Raw genomic sequence first — 15,848 nt, forward strand, 5'->3', positions numbered from 1 at the left:
AAGTCTGATCATGTTATTCCTCTGCCTACAGCCTTCTATGGTTCCCTAGCCTTCCTGGGCAAGGTCCAGACTCTGGAATGGCACAGGCATCCCTGTGGACCCTGGTCCTTGCCTACATCTCCAGCACCAAACCTGCTTTCCTCCAAGAAGCTTTCCCAGCTTCCTGGGGGCAGGTAAGGTACCCGCTCTGGCTGTCCACAGCCCTGCCCCACCTCTGCCTGACCACATCTGGGAACACTGATTGCAACTGCTCTCTGGTGGCCCCTTGGGAGTTCATGAGAGCAGGGGACATGCTGTATTGTTGGAGACTGAAGTCCCAGGGCTTGACACATAGTAGGTGTTCAGTAAATATTTGTTGAACGAATGAATGGTCAAAGACGTTCCTTTGAACAATAAATAACTGTTTGGTTTCCTTTGTTGGGTGTAAAATATTAGAGGTGTGGAGGTGCTTCAGAAAAAATGATGCCTTCTCATCTTTGTGAGAAGATGACCCTGACAGTGGTCAGGGGTCGTGGCTTGGCACTCAGGGCAAGCCCTGGGCTCGTTGTAAGAAGATCTGGACATGTCTGTGTCACAGAAGAGGTCGTCCGGGGTGTCTCTCGCTGGCTGGGTGGCCTTGGCCAAGTGAGTCTCCCTCTCTGAGCCTGCATCGTCATCTGTCAAATGGGACCATGGACAGCGCACAGGGAGGCCGTGAAAGTTGATCTGGTGCCCTTTCTTCCTCTCGCGGGGAGCTGGCCCTTTAACGTGGGAGGCGGGGCCAAGGCCACAGGAAGTTGCGGGAAGCCGGGAAGAGGGGTGCCGAGGCGGGCTGGTGGGCAGCGAGCTGGAGCCAAGCTGGGTCGGGGGACTGCTGGGCAGGCGGGTAAGAGGGCCTGGGGCCCAAAGAGTGCTTCTGGGGCTCCGTGTGCGTGTGTGAATGGGAGTGGAGGGTCGTCCGGAAGGTTCCTGGGCAAGGTCCAGGATGAGTGGACAGAAAGTGAGAAGGTATGGGTGCGAGACCCTCCCAGGAACACTGATTTAACTCAGGGTGCTCTGTTGGTGTATCCTGCCTTGGAGAAGGCTGGGTGCCACGGACTCGTGATGGCTGGGGAGCAGCTCCCGCTTGCCAGAGGGGCAGGACTGGGCAATTTGCCAGCCAAGGTTTCCCTGCCCTGGCATCGGGGGTTTGGCTGGGAGTGTCCCCCAGGTGGCCTCTGGAAAAGCCTGAGGGACAAAGAAGGCAGAAACAGTAGATGGTCCTTACTTGGGCCCAGTTCATAGAGGCAGCAGGTGAGGCTGTGTGAGGAAAGGTGACGTGGCCAAGGTCATGCTTCCTGGGACCTGAACCCAAGCTCCAGGCTTCCCACTGTACTGCTCCATGGCAGAGAGGGCCCAGGGCTCCCAGCTCAGCCCCAGTGGTGGCCACATGCTTCGAGAGCCATGTGTCCCTAGGCCACGGTCCCTCCTTAACTCTAGACCTTAGTCCAGCTTTGCCGCCCTTGCCTTACGGGCATCTGGGCTTGATAAGGCTGTTGGAAGTTTTGGGGCTTGTTCATTTGACAAGCCTGCCGTTCTCCTGTGGGCTGTTAGTATAACCAAGAGGGCTGGGGGAGACTGGGGGCTGAGCCAGGGGCATTGGGCTCCCAAGGACAACTGGCAATTAAGTAGGAAATGCTCACACCTTTACCCACCACCACCAACACCACCATCATTACCACCTAGTAGAGACAGTATGGCATGGTGTTAAGAGCACAGATGCCAAAATGCACTGAGTTTGAATCCTGGCCGTGCCATTTCCAGCTGTGTGACCTTGGACAGGTTCCTTAACCTCTCTGGGCCTCAGCTTCATTATCTAGAAAATGGAACTAATAAGCAAACCTATCTCCAGGTAGTTGTAATGATTATACGAGATGGTCTATGAGGTTCTTGGCACCGTGCTTGGCTGGTAGTAGGTCCTACACAACTATTAGCTATTATTATGTGTCAGGCGTGGAGTCGATGCCTTCACTATATGGCCTCACTGCACCCACACAGTGATTCTGTGATGCATAAGCTCTTCTCCCAGTTTGTTGTGTGGTTAGTTCATTCTCATTTTTCAGGTCTCAGTTTTAATGGTCATTTCCTGCAAAAGGCCTTTCCTGACTTTTCTATCCACAATAGGTGTCCCTGTTTTTCTCTTTAAGACTCCCTGTATGTATGTTTTCCTTAGTAGTTTTCACCATTTTTGATTATTTTGTTTGTCTATACAGTTATTTGTTGAATGCTGATCTCCCCATCAGCTCCAAGAGGAGATGTCTGTCTTGCTCACCGTGGTATCCGCAGTTCCTAGGTCAGGGCCTACACCTCGCAGGTGCCCTATAGACATGTGAGAGAAAGGGTAAGCATGCCCGCACGGTTAGAAGGCCCCAGAGAGATGATGCCTCTAGATGACTGGCTGATGTCTGACATAGAGTAGGGCAGAAGGGAACATGACACAGAGAAGTTGAGGCACTTGTTTGGGTCACACAGCTAGGAATACTGAGCTGGTTTATAACTTTGGTCCCTGACTGACCCCTAAGCCCAGAGCCGAGGTGAGGCCCAGGCTGAGGTATGCTGACTTTGGGTGACCCATAGGTCCCTCTCCCTCAGTGCCATGCCCAGTGCCCTGATGGAACTGGGTGGAGGTGGCTCAGACTCTGCCCTGCCTGGGGAATCCCAGGGCCATCCCAACAAGGGCCCCTGGGTCAGATGCAGAGACGGGAGACCTCGAGCCCTCTGGTGGGGCAGGGGGCACAGCCCTAATTAAGCGTAAACAAGGAGCTTGGACCCTGGAGTTGGGGGGAGTCTGCAGCGCTCCTCCTACTGGCCGGCAGTGGAACTGCAGGGCTTGGCCCAATGCTTTTCTGCCCCAGAGAAAAAAAGAGGGGTTGCATTTGCTCCTTAAAAAAAAAAACAACCCTCTATTCCCCCCTCTTCTCATTTCCTCCCTTTTTGTTTCTTGTCTTTTCCCACGGGGTCATTCACTAACTGTGCCTTTGCTTAAAACCTCCAGACGGCTTCCCACTGCAAGTAGAATTAGAATAACATCCCAGCTCCTGACCAGGGGCTGGAAGGTTCCCCAAGTCCCTGCCCACCTCTCCTTGCTCGCCTCCTGCACCCAATCCCTTCTTCCCACACCGGCAACACTGCAAGTTCGTTTCTCCCTCAAGGTGCTTCCGCCTGCTGTCCCCTCTGCAGGAGTGCTTTTCCCTGGGCTCCCTGCTGTCACTCATCTTGAACATTCCCCTTGGAGAACTTGCAGATGGAAAGAGAATTCAAAGCCCTCTCAGCCAACTTGATACTCACAGATCTGATTTGCATCCTGATTCAAAGTGTTAGAGACCCCAAATCACTGACCGCAAAGCCAACCATTTATCCCATTTAATGAGACGATTGGAAAGGTGAGCAATTACCAGATATTTGATGATATTGAGAGATGATTGTTAATATTTTTAGGTGTGATAATGGTATTGTGGTGACGTTTTTTTAAAAAATTAGCATCTTTGAAATATGATTTCCATAAAATGAAATTAGCCCGGGGCGCCTGGGTGGCTCAGTCCGTTAAGCATCTCATTCTTGATTTCGGCTCAGGTCATGATCTCAGGGTGATGAGATTGAGGCCCCCGTTGGGCTCCATGCTGGGCATGGAACTTGCTGAAGATATTTTCTCTCTCTGTCTTTCTCTCCCTCTTCCTCAGCCCCTCCCCCTGCTCGCTCTCTCAAAAAAAAAAAATTTAGTCCACTTTGAGTAAGAATTCAGTGAGTTTGCACAAATGTATACAGTTGTGAAACCATGTGGCTATATTGTTTAAAAAGAGTTCTTTGCTTTTAGAGATCCGTGCCAAAGTATTTACAGATAAAGTAGTATAGGAAGAAAATATAATAAGAAGAATAAAGGAGGGAAAAAAACCATAGTCCAGGGAGGGGGGTGGGCGCAGGCATGGATGGAACAAGGCAGGCCAGGAGTGCTTGTGCGAGCTGAGTGATGGGCTACACCAGAGGTTCCTTATCCAGTTCTCGATATTTTGCTATGTTTAAATTCTCCATAATACAAATTTTTAAAAAGATTTTCTCTCTTGAGAGACCGTTTCTGACCGTGCTTGCTGAAACACTGCCTCCCGCCCCCATCGCCCCTGTTTGAAATTGTGTGATTCTGTCTCCCCAACTAGAATGTGAGCTCCGGCAGAGCAGGGGCTGCCTCTGACTTGTGCGCCCCAAACCCTGGAACCACCAGGCACATAGTAGGTGCTCATTGCAAGATTTTTTTTTTTTTGCATGCATGCACGCATGAATGAATGAAGAATGAATGAATTGTCCCATGCTCATTCATTCATCACCAAGTATTGGCCATGTTCTACACCCCCAGCCCTGTGGGCAGCCACAGTTACAGAATGTAAGGGTCCCTAGTCCAAACCTTTTTGTCCGGATGGGGAAACTGAGGCCCGGGGAGGAGCAGATCCTTGCCTGGAGTCTCACAGCTTGGTAGCCAGTTAAGGCTAAGGAGCCCAGCTGAGGCTCTTCTCCATCTTCCCCTCCCGTGTCCTGGGGAAGGGGGCTCTTGCCAGAGCTGCCTGGGCTGTGGCCTTCATGCTCTCCTGCAGGCCTCCCGGTGATTGCTGGAATGGACAGCTCTCTGACAGGCTGCGCTAGGGCCGAGCACTTCCACACCGTCACTCCTCTGCTGGAGAGCTGGGCGCTTTCCCAGGTGGCAGGCACGACTGTCTTCCTCAAGTGTGAGAATGTGCAGCCGGCCGGTTCCTTCAAGATCCGGGGCATTGGGCATTTCTGCCAGGAGGTGAGGTGTCGGCGGGAGGGGAGAAGTGAGATGGTTCGGGAAGGAGGAGAGGGATGGATGCCGGCTGGCTGGGGGTGAGGGCAGGAGGGGAGAAGTGGACTTGTCGAGATGGGTGGGCAGGATGAGGAGTGAGGAGTGTCGGGGTGGGCTGAAGAGGGACTGACTCCATCCCACACAGGCTCTGTGACATCTGCCTAGGTCAGTCCCTAACCCCATTCCTTCTCTTCCCAGATGGCCAAGAAGGGATGCAGACACCTGGTGTGCTCCTCAGGTGACCCTCGGGGCTGGGTCCTCCGGGCTGTGTGGGGGGAGGAAGAGCTCGCTGGAGCTGCAGTAGCTGTCCAGGGATCAGGCTCCTCTTAAAGGTCCAGCCCCCTCAAGGTCATGGTCAGATGGCCACTTCATGTTCTCTCCCAGCCCTCTTCCTATCATTCAGGACTCAGGGTAGAAGTGACAAAAACCCAACTCATACAGGTTTAAGCTACAGGCCCCAAGAACTGAAAATTCTTGGGATAAATGGCTTTCAGGTACAGCTGGATCCAGGAGCTCTCCTTTGTATCTCTTCTTCCCTTGACTTGTCTTTTCTCTGTACTAGCTTTATTTTCACACAGACTTCCTAGCAGCAGGATGACCATCAGGAGTTCTGGGCTTGCCTCCTATCATCCTATCAGCCCTAGTGAAAAGGAAGCACCCCCTTCTTGATGGTTCTCACAGCTTGGTAGCCAGTTAAGGCTAAGGAGCCCAGCTGAGGCTCTTCTCCATCTTCCCCTCCCGTGTCCTGGACCAGTTCAATCCATGAATTGGTCTTTTTCACCTAGCTTGGATCATGTACTCATCCCTGAACCAATCATGGGCTAGGGGTTCTCTGAGTTCTCTGACTGAGTCAATCTAGATCACATATCCACCTCTGGGACCAGAAAGAGGACTCAAAGGTAGAGCATATGAGTGCCAGGAAGGAGTGACCCACAAAGGGAAATGGAGGGGGAGGGAAGGAAGTATGTTAACAGGCTAAGACAGCACTGCCCACTGCACCCCCTTCTGTTGCTTCCACAGGGGGCAACGCAGGGATTGCTGCTGCTTATGCCGCTCGGAAACTGGGCATCCCTGCCACCATTGTGCTCCCGGAGGGCACCTCCCTGCAGGTGGTGAGGAGGCTGCAGGGGGAGGGGGCTGAGGTTCAGCTGACCGGAAAGGTAAGGACCCCAGGAAGGAGAAGCCAGCTAGGGTGGGCTGTTCCCCTTTACCCCCACCTCAGCCCTAGGAGATGGTATCTCCCTGCTGTTTTCTTTCTTTTTTGATGAACTATGCCTGGAGCTCAGTCTTCTCCTAGGATGGCTGAGCTGAGGGTTGGGAGTGAGGCATGATGTATATGAGGCCTGGGACCTCCTGCCTCTACCTACCTTGAGAAAATTTCCCCTGTGTGAACCCAGGAGAAACAGGAAGCTTATGGACCAGGAGTCTGTCCGTCTCCTTATAATCCTCACTAACACTTGGTATTATTTATTTAAAAATGTTTGCCCTTTGATGAGACAAAAAGCATAAAGAAAGATGAGGGTGGCATCATTTCTTATTCTGAGACCACCCCAGTAATGAAAGGTGTCCGCCACCAGGGATATCGCTGGTTCATCTTGTTACCGAAGAAACAGAGATGCAAACATGTAATCCTTCTACCTTCCTGGAGAGAAGAAAAAAAGCTCCCTGAAAAAGAGATTTTTTTTTTTTAAACCATTAAAATTAAAACTAAAATTAAAACCATGGTATCTGAAAGCTGGTCTCCAAATACTTGGTGTCCAGTTTCCTTCCTTGCTTTCTCCCTTCTTTCTTCTCTTTATTCATCTATTCACCTGTTCTCCCATCCATCACCCTCTCTCTCTCCCTCTCTCCCATTCATCTGTCCATCTATCCATCCATCCACCCTTCATCCATCCATCCATCCATCCATCCACCTATCCATCCATCCATCCATCCATCCATCCACCCATCCATCCACCCATCCATCCATCCATCTATCCATCCATCCATCCGTCAGTCCATCTGTCCGTCCATCCATCCATCCATCCATCCGTCCAACCCCCCATCCCCTTTCTCCCTCCTTCCCTTCCTTTCTTTCTCCCTTCCTTCCTTCCAACAGATATTCATTGAACTCATACTCTGTGCCTGTACTATGTTAGAGATAGGGAAATAGAGATAGTAAGGCCTGGTCTCTGCTCTCACAAAGCTCAGGTGTTGCTGGGGAGACACACAGATAACCAGATGGTGATAAGAGACGGTGGTAAGTGTGATGGGGAAGCACGGGGCCCTGAGGAAGAACAGAGAAAGCATATTGTTTTAATCAGCTATTGCTGCTAGATCATGCTGCGTAACAAACGGGCCCCCACATATCAGAGGCTTATGAGAAGCCTGATTTCTCTTGTGAGAGGGCCAGGGTGGCTCTGCGTCAGGCTGCAGGCAGGATTAAGGTCTGCACATGTGCCCCACATCCCTCTGGACCGGTGGCCACCTGGGATGTGTTCCTTTCCAGGTGGATGGCAGGAGGAGTGGGGGGAAAGGGCCCCACAAGGCTGTGGTCGTAACTGTTACACTGTCACTTCTGCCACATGCCATTGGCCAAAGCAAGCCCCACGGCTGGGGCCCCCATCAGCGTAGGTGAGGAAATGTACTCCGGCCTCTGTGGCAGGGAGGGACAGCGGTCACATGACAAGAGGCGTGGACATGTGGTTCTGATGGAGGGAGGGGCTAGGGAACTGGGCGGTGGTCCCGACTACTGCCAGGCTGTGCCTCAGACTTGGGGAGATGATCCAGGAAAGGCTCCCCTAGAAGGACCCTTTGTGTTATCTTGAAAGGGAAATACAAGTCCTCCCACTGGGAAAAGGGTCGTGGGCAGAGGAAAGAGCCTAGAAAGGCCTGGAATGAGAGCGAGCATGGTGCATGCCATTCGCCTGCAGCCCAGCCCCTGGGGGAAGGGGTGACAGGTGAGGCCAGAGAGGGGGACGGCCACCTCAGCAGGCAGGGCGGCTCATAGGTGAGGCTGGCATAGGGCACTGGGGAGCCACGGCAGGGTTTGGAGCAGGGGAGGGACACGCTGGGCCCTCACTCTGGCTGCTCTCGGGCAATGGACAGGAGGCAGGAAGCCTGTGAGGAGGGGCCGCTCCAGGTGAGTGGCCTCAAGGACTGCATGGATTTAAATCTCATGTTTGTTTCAATAACTCAAGAGAATGAGTCTTGTCTCTTCGGTTAGATGGGAGATTCCTTGTGGACAGAGACTATTTCTTTGTCTTCTCTGTGTCCCCCAGCATGGGATGGGCAAGAGGGGGTGCTGCAGGGGGCCAGAGGATGGGCGAAGGCTACCTCTGGCCCCCTTGCCACCCTCTGCCCCTTGGAAGAGGGGGCTGTTATTGCCACTTAGCTTCTGCTGAAATTGGCCAGTGTGGGGAGGGGCCCCTCCGAAATCCTGTCTTAGTTTGGGTTCCCCAGAAGCAGACCCTGAGACAAGGATTAGGGTGCATGTAGTTTATTTGGGAGGTGCTTGCAGAGAACGTGGGGGATAGAAGTGAGACAGGGAGGAGAAGAAAGCTCACAGTGGCTGTCAATGGCTTGTCACCTCTGTGGCAACTGGGGTTCAGTCCCCACAGGGAGCCTCGGGGCTCCTGTGGAGGAGACACACAGAGAGGGGTCAGAGGGCCACTCTTGGGGCACCTGCCCCTTGGCACTGCAGGCTGCCCTGCCCACTGCCCCGCAAAGTCCCCCAGCCAGAAAATACCCTGCAAGCGACCTCTGAGCTGGGCCGTGGGGATGCGGACTTCTGCCACAGATTTGACGTCAAGCCCGTGAGAAAAGTGCACCCAGCCCTGATGTGGTCCGTGCAGGTCTGTCGAGACCCGGGCTACCTCTGGCTGCTCGAACTTAACAGGCAGGTCATCCGTTGGCCGATCGCTCATTTTCATGGACACCATCTGTAGTGGCCAAGTTGCTCTTTGGGGCTCTGATTTGAGGGGGCTTCTCCCCTACTGGCTTGTTAGAAGTGGAAACCACTTAGCTGGCCTTGGAGCTCCCCCTCCCCTAGCATTGCAGGCTGACCGTTGGGATTGTGGAAAGCACATGACATCCATTTATCCAGGTGGAAGCCTCTGCCTTTGTCCCAGGAGGCTGCAGGGCACACCCCGGCTCTGGTCTCACCCTTGGGGTTCTCCCCAGCCCGTCAGACCCTGGGGCCATGCAGGAGACCTCAGGCTCTGCTCCAGCCTCCAGAGCGGTCCACCTCCTGGGGCTCCTGAGGCCCTTGGTTTCTCTTTAGGTCTGGGACGAGGCCAGTCTGAAGGCGCAAGAGTTGGCCACGAGGGATGGTTGGGTGAACGTCCCTCCATTTGACCACCCCCTGATCTGGTAAGGTTGTTGCCCCTCCCCCATGGAGCTCAGAGCCCAGACCCTTATTGAGTTGGGGTCCTTCCATTGGACAGAAGGGGAAACTGAGGCCTAGAGAGGAGAAGAGGCTTGGAAGCCAGGCACATTAGAGTTCAGGCCCTGCTTCTGTCACTTGCAAGTTGTGTGACTCTACAAAGTATCTCTCCTCCGCATGCCTCAGTTTCCACATGTGTACAATGGAAATGGCAATAATCAATCCTGCTTAGTGAGTGTACTTCAGGATGCATCTAATCCATTTGATCCTCCCCAGAGCCCTAGAGGTGGGTGTTGTATGTCCATTCCACAGGCACAGAGGGGTCAAGGAACTTGCCCGAGATCACATAGCTAGTAAGTGGCCCAGACATTGGGTCCCAGGCCCAGAACTTGACGGTTGCCAATTGATATGCTGGTCCCCTCTTAAGCACACATGCTAATGCTGCCTCTTTCCAAGGTTGTGGAGGGGATTAAATGGGATAATGTCTGAGAACATGGCTGGGAGGTTGATGGAAGGGAAAGAATGAGTGAATGAATGAATTGAGTGGATGAAAGCTGAGTGAGCTAAGTGTTGCAGGGTCTCTGCTCCCCTTGCTGTGGATGGGGATTGGAGTGGCGATAAGGAGAGTTTGTGCATATGTCAGCCTTTGGGAATGGGGGCCTTTCTCACCCTGCTTTCTCCTTCCCCCCAGGGAAGGCCACGCCAGCCTGGTGCGAGAGCTGAAGGCAGCACTGGGGACCCCACCGGGGGCCCTGGTGCTGGCAGTAGGGGGTGGAGGGCTCCTGGCTGGGGTGTCAGCTGGCCTGGCAGAGGTGGGCTGGCAGCATGTGCCCATCATAGCTGTGGAGACCCAAGGGGCACACTGTTTCAATGCAGCCGTCAAGGCGGGCAGGCTAGTCACGCTGCCGGACATCACCAGGTAGGCATGGGCTGGGGGCATTTGTGGTGGGCTGGAGGGTGGGGGTGTTGCCATCCTAGGGCCTCTCAGTCCCAACCAGTGGAGATAGGGCGTACCCAAGAGACTCAACTTCACCCTAGGACTCCAACCACAATAATGTTAGAAGGCAATGCCAAAAAAGTAGATGGATATGATTCATTTAAGTTTCATTAATTAATAAAACAAGTTTCATTGTTCTGTATCATAAAAGCAGTTTAAGTGTGTTGCAGGTAAGTGAGAATATGTAGGCAAGCAATAAGCAACAGAAAACAAAACGGCACCTTCAGTTTCACCATCCAAAGATGAACAATGGGTTACATATTCCCAGTCTTTGTTTTTCCCCCGTGCATGCATAGTTACATACAAGTGAAATGTGCCTGGCACGTAGTAGGTGCTCAACAAATGTTTGTGAAATGAATGAATGAATTGATCATATATTTTTAAGTTAGGATCATATCCTTCCTAAACTCTATTTTTCTAGGTCATATTGTATATCATGAACATAGTTTCATTTTTTCTGCAATATCATTAGAGAAGTGTTTCCTTATTACTTTATGTAACTGATTTTAATTCAACTGAGGAAAAGTTCTTATGAACCAACTAACTAACTAATAGAGAGTGGCCAGCCTCCGGACCTTGCCTCATCTTATATCCTTTACCAGCATCACCACTATCATCTTCACAGATGCTGTTAGTTCCTAAGGCTGCCATAAAGATGACCACAAACTAGGTGGCTTAAAAGAACAGAAATGCATTCTTTCTTAGCCCTGGAAGCTAAAAGTGTGACATCAAGGTACTAGCAGGGCCACCCTCCCTCTGAAGGCCCTAGGGGAGGAGCATCCTTCCTTGCCTCCTTCAGCTTCTGGTGGTTGTTGGCAATCCTTGGTGTTCCTTGGCTTGTAGCCACCTCATTCTGCCTCTGTCTTCATATGACCTTCTCCTCCGTGTGTCTGTTCTCCTCTTGTAAGGGAACCAGTCACTGAATTTTGGTTCAGCTTAATCCAGTATGACCTTATCTTCTAATTCCATCTGCAAAGACTCTATTTCCAAATTAGGTCACATTCTGAGGTTCTGTATGGAAGGGAATTTTGGGGGGAGACACTGTTCCACCCCCTACAGATGCCAGTACTGCCCATATTTTATTAAGCACCCATTAGGTGCTAGAACTTAGGATATCATGGTGTATGACAGCAAGGTGGCTGAAATCAGGACAGCCTATTAAGTCATCTCTGTTAAGCACCTATTGTGTGCAAGATTCTGGCTGGCCAGTTAGAGAAACGGTCCTTGCTTCAACGAGGATTCTATCTGGACATATGGGTCTCCTTAATGTCTTTCTGGTACCATCTCCACTCCTTTCTGACGCCACCCACCCTCCAGCGTCTCTGTGCTGCCTTTCCCTGAATATTATCTGTGCCTCTAACTTCTGAGCCTTTCCTTTCCCTTCCACTTGAAATACCAGTCCCTCTTATGTGGATGAAATCCTCCAAGGCTCAGCTGGGCAGTTGCCTCCCATATGTAAAGACCCCAAAGACACTCCGTGTCACTCTTCAGCCATGAAAGAGCTTGTGGATGGGCTGGCTTGGGCCCCTAATTGGAAGGAGGGGCTTGAGGATGGGGACTGGCTATTGAGCTCTGAGTCCCTGGTACCTCTCTCAGAGCCTGGCACAGTGCAGCACTAAGTGAAGCTCACGGACTTGACATTTTTGTAAATGACGTCCATCCCGGTGCTCTGACCGGACCCACCTGGCAGTCACCTTGCTGAGTTCTGTCCACTCTCCCACCGGTCTCCAGCTCCTCTCCAGCCCTTGTCCCCACACCAGGGCATCAGCACTCCCCGGGATGGCTGTCACAGCCTCCCTCCATCCCCTGGCTATGCTTGGTGCTCTTTTTGATAACAGCTTTATTGAGATATACTTCATGTGTCATGCAATTCATCCACTTAGAGTGTATAGTTCAGTGATTTTAAGTATATTCAGAGTTGTGCCTCCATCACCCAAATCACTTTTAGAACATTTTCATCACCCCTCCCCAAACCCCTCCTCCCCTCCAGCCCCTGCTGATTACTGCTCTACTGCCTGTCTCTATGGACTTGCTTGCTGGGGACATTTCATTTGGATGAAGTCATACAATACGTGGCCTTTTGTGTCTGGCTTCTCTCACTCAGCCTCATGTCTTCTGGGTTCATCCATGTTGTCATCTGCACTCCATTCCTTTTTGTGGCCCAAATACTATTCCATCGTGTGGCTGGACCCCATCTTGTTTATCCAACCCTCGGTTGCTGGACGTTTGGGCTGTTTGTGTTTTGGGCTATGATGAGTCGTGCTGCTACAAACACTTGTATGGGCATTTGCATGGGGACGAATGTGTCCATTTCTCTGGGCTGCATCCCTGCAAGTGGTATCGCTGTTTCCTCTTTGCGCTGAGTCCTTTGCCTACCTTTGGGCAGGGTGTCTGTCCTTCCTCCGCTGCTGACCTACGGGCCTCTTCATCCCCCACTTACACCCCTCAATGCCTTCCCCAGGCTCTCAGGCCCAGATCCACACTCCTCTCGGCCCCACTCCAGCCACTGGCCTATCTTCCGGCCCCTTGGATAGGTCACACTCTTTCCTATCACCAACCTCTGTGCATGCTGTTCCCTCTGCCTGGAACATTCTACCCCCTCCCCTTCCCTCCTTTCGGCTGGGATCTCTCACCCCAGAGAGATTGGCCCCGCAACCCTGCCTCGGGTAGGGTGCCCTCCCAATGGTCTCCCTCTACTTACAACTTAATTCTATGTTTCCCCTCCCAGACTTTGTTCTTATTTATTAATTAATTAATTTATTTATAATTGATGCTTATAGTCAACCTGCAATATCATATTCATTTCAGGCGTGCCGCGTAGTGATCCGGGAATCCTATACATTCCGCTGTGCTCACCACCACGAGTAGAGTCACCACCTGTCACTACACAAAGCGATGACCGTATTATTGACTATTCCCTGTGCTGGACTTTTTGTCCCCGTGGCTTATTAATTTTATAACTGGAAGTTCATACCTCTCCATCCTCTGTACCTGTGTCGCCCCACGCCCTTCCCCCGACCCTCACTGGCAACCACTACTGGCTTGTCTGTAGTTCTGAGTCGGAGTCTCTCTTGCTGTCGTTGTTGACTTTGTTCTTAGTAACAGCAATGCTAACAGCCACCGCCAACCCTTCGGTAGAACTTACTACGTGCCGGGCCCTCTTCTAGACGCTCCACCCCCATGACAATCTCATGAACCCGGGACTATCGTTACCTCCATTTCTCAGACTGAGGAAGCTGAGGCTCGGGGGGGGGGTGCGGTGACCTTCACGAGGTCCCACTGCTAGCGCGGGGCCCAGGTTTGAAACCAGGCAGCCTGGCTCCCGAGTCTGTGCTCTGGGCTACTCAGGCCAGTTCTCATGGGCTCTCCAAAGGCTCTCCCGGGCCTGAAACGCTGCCCAGCTCAGGAGGGTACCGGCAGGTGGGTGATCCCAAGCACAGAGATAAACAGCATGGATCCTGGAGCCAGACTGCCTGGATTTGAATCCACATTCTGCTCCGTACTGACTAGCTGTGTGTCCTTGAGCTAGTTCCTTAACCTCCCTGAGCCTCTCAGGTTCCTCCCTTGTAAAATGGAGCTCATACATTTCTAACTCAAGGGGAGATTACAAGGATTATGACAGAAAACACATGTATCTGTCACCTGGTAGATAGTCAATAAATACTAGTTATCATATAGACATGAGAAGTGGTTATTACTGAATAAGATGCAAACAAATCCATTCCCCTGCTTGGCTTTCACTTTAAATTTACCCCAAAAAATCTCAAATGGGGTATGTGCACGGAAGACCACAATCACGGTTATAGAGTTGGAGGGCATGTTGTGCATTTGTCGGTCATTCGAGGGGCACCCGATCTGGGGGCACCTCCTCTGTGCCCGTGCTGTGCTAGGCTCCTGCGACGCTGAGCCCCGGCCCGTTGCAGGACGGGAGGGGGCCCTGGGGCTTGGAGGGCTGGATCGGTAAGGGGCAGAGGCCTGAGGATTCACCGGCTCTGCCCCACACCCTGGCACTCCCTGCCCGGCCTGCCCTCTCCTGCAGCGTGGCCAAGAGCCTGGGTGCCAAGACTGTGGCTGCGAGGGCCCTGGCATGCGTGCAGGAACTGGAGATCATCTCTGAGGTGGTGGAGGATGTCCAGGCTGTGAGCGCCGTGCAGCAGTTCCTGGGTGAGTGAGCCTTGCCCTCCCTCTGCAGGCTCGGGGACCTATGAAGGCCCTGGGTCTCTGGGTGTTCACTCCCTGTCAGTTTCATGTGACTCGGGTCTACCAGTCATCATGGCGCCTCCTCAGGTAGCCTCCTCCAGTCTTCCACCCTCCTCCCACCTAGGCTGGAGACTTCCCATGCACCAGGCCCTCTGTTCATAGCTGCCTGGTTCTTATTCATCTACAGCGCTAGATGTAAACCCCATGAGGGTGAGGCCTGGTGTGTCTTCTTTACTGCTGTGCCCCCAGGACCTTCCTAGCATAGGGCCTGGCAGGGAGTGGCTACTCAGTAAATATTTGTTAAATGAATGGGTGAATGTATGAGTGAGTGGAAAGGTAGATAATGGATGGATGGATGGATGGATGGATGGACAGACGGACACATTGCTTAATGGACACATTGATGGATGGACAGAGAGACAGTCAAGTGATGGATAGGGGATGGATAGATGAATGCATGGATGGATGAATGGACGCATGGATGGATGGATGGTTACATTGATTGATGGATACACTAATGGATGGACAGACAGTCAAATGATGGATAGAGGAATGGATGGATGGATAGATGGATGAAAGGTGGATGGATGGAGGGATGGATGGTCAGATTGATGGATGGAGAGAGGGTCAGACGAATGATGGATTGTGAGCTGGCTGGCTGGCTGGCTTCGTGGATTTGCAGTGCCCAGAGCCTACTGAGCACTAACTGCTTCTTCCTCCCTTTCTCTCTTCTCATCCACCCTGTTCTTCTGCTCTGGGCAGATGACGAGCGCATGTTGGTGGAGCCTGCCTGCGGGGCAGCTCTGGCTGTCATCTACTCAGGCCTCCTGGGGAGACTCCAGGCTGAGGGCCGCCTGCGCCCCTCCCTGGCCTCGGTCGTGGTCATTGTGTGTGGAGGCAACAGCATCGATGGTGGAGGGCTGCAGGCTCTGAAAGCCCGGCTGGGTCAGAGCTGAGGGCTCCTTGTCTGGGATGGACACCCCTGTAGCTGGCTGAGGCTTGCTCCCTGTGCTCATGGCTGGCGGTGGAAGCTGCCCCCTGCTTCTGTACGAGCTGCCTCCTGCAGGAAGCCCTCCTGAAATGCTTCCCTTGGCTGCCCTGCAGCCCTGGCCAATAAACACGCTGCGTTGAATTTGTAAGTCCAGCCGGTCCCCTCTTTCTGGCTTCGTGAGCTCATAGAAGGCACACAGCAACCTCGAGGCTGGCTCTGCAGTGAAGAGACTCTACATCACATAGCTTAGGCAATAAAGCCAAGGATTCAAACCTTGGGTCTCTAAGACAGTCCAGTCATGCTGAAGTCCTGACAGGGCTTCCCTCACCTGGGGGACCTGCCCAGGAGGAGAGGGGGGCATTCTGTGCAGCTCCGCTCAGGCCTGAGTGGGCAAGGACAATATCACCTGGCTTTATCGAGTGCTTTGTATGTGCCAGGAGCTCTGCTAAGACCTTTCTACTCATTGCCT

At 52.5% G+C, this 15,848-nt stretch overlaps 1 protein-coding gene across 7 annotated transcripts; it reads left to right on the top strand.

The window, feature by feature from the left end:
- Positions 1-767: 767 nt before the first annotated feature.
- SDSL (serine dehydratase like) lies at positions 768-15,527 on the top strand. 7 transcript variants are annotated; one of them, XM_027576805.2, is made up of 11 exons: positions 768-865; positions 2,232-2,359; positions 3,199-3,401; positions 4,170-4,241; positions 4,602-4,795; positions 5,027-5,066; positions 5,849-5,988; positions 9,090-9,178; positions 9,883-10,110; positions 14,228-14,352; positions 15,151-15,527. In XM_027576805.2, exons 5-11 carry the CDS (start codon positions 4,622-4,624, stop codon positions 15,342-15,344), a joined length of 990 nt encoding a protein of 329 aa, XP_027432606.1. In that variant the 5' UTR covers positions 768-865; positions 2,232-2,359; positions 3,199-3,401; positions 4,170-4,241; positions 4,602-4,621; the 3' UTR covers positions 15,345-15,527. The 7 variants fall into 7 exon arrangements, with proteins under 7 accessions (XP_027432606.1, XP_027432611.1, XP_027432607.1 ...); XM_027576810.2 differs by having other exon boundaries at positions 4,630-4,795; XM_027576806.2 differs by lacking the exon at positions 4,170-4,241.
- The last annotated feature ends 321 nt before the right edge of the window (positions 15,528-15,848 follow it).

Source organism: Zalophus californianus, chromosome 14 (genome assembly GCF_009762305.2).
Source record: "Zalophus californianus isolate mZalCal1 chromosome 14, mZalCal1.pri.v2, whole genome shotgun sequence".
Lineage (NCBI taxonomy): Eukaryota > Metazoa > Chordata > Mammalia > Carnivora > Otariidae > Zalophus > Zalophus californianus.

Bases quoted from the DNA above. Each gene is read 5' to 3' on its own strand.
- SDSL (XM_027576804.2), top strand. The intron at 4,796-5,026 runs GTGAGGTGTCGG...TTCTCTTCCCAG, and splicing joins TTGGGCATTTCTGCCAGGAG to ATGGCCAAGAAGGGATGCAG. The intron at 5,067-5,848 runs GTGACCCTCGGG...TTGCTTCCACAG, and splicing joins ACACCTGGTGTGCTCCTCAG to GGGGCAACGCAGGGATTGCT.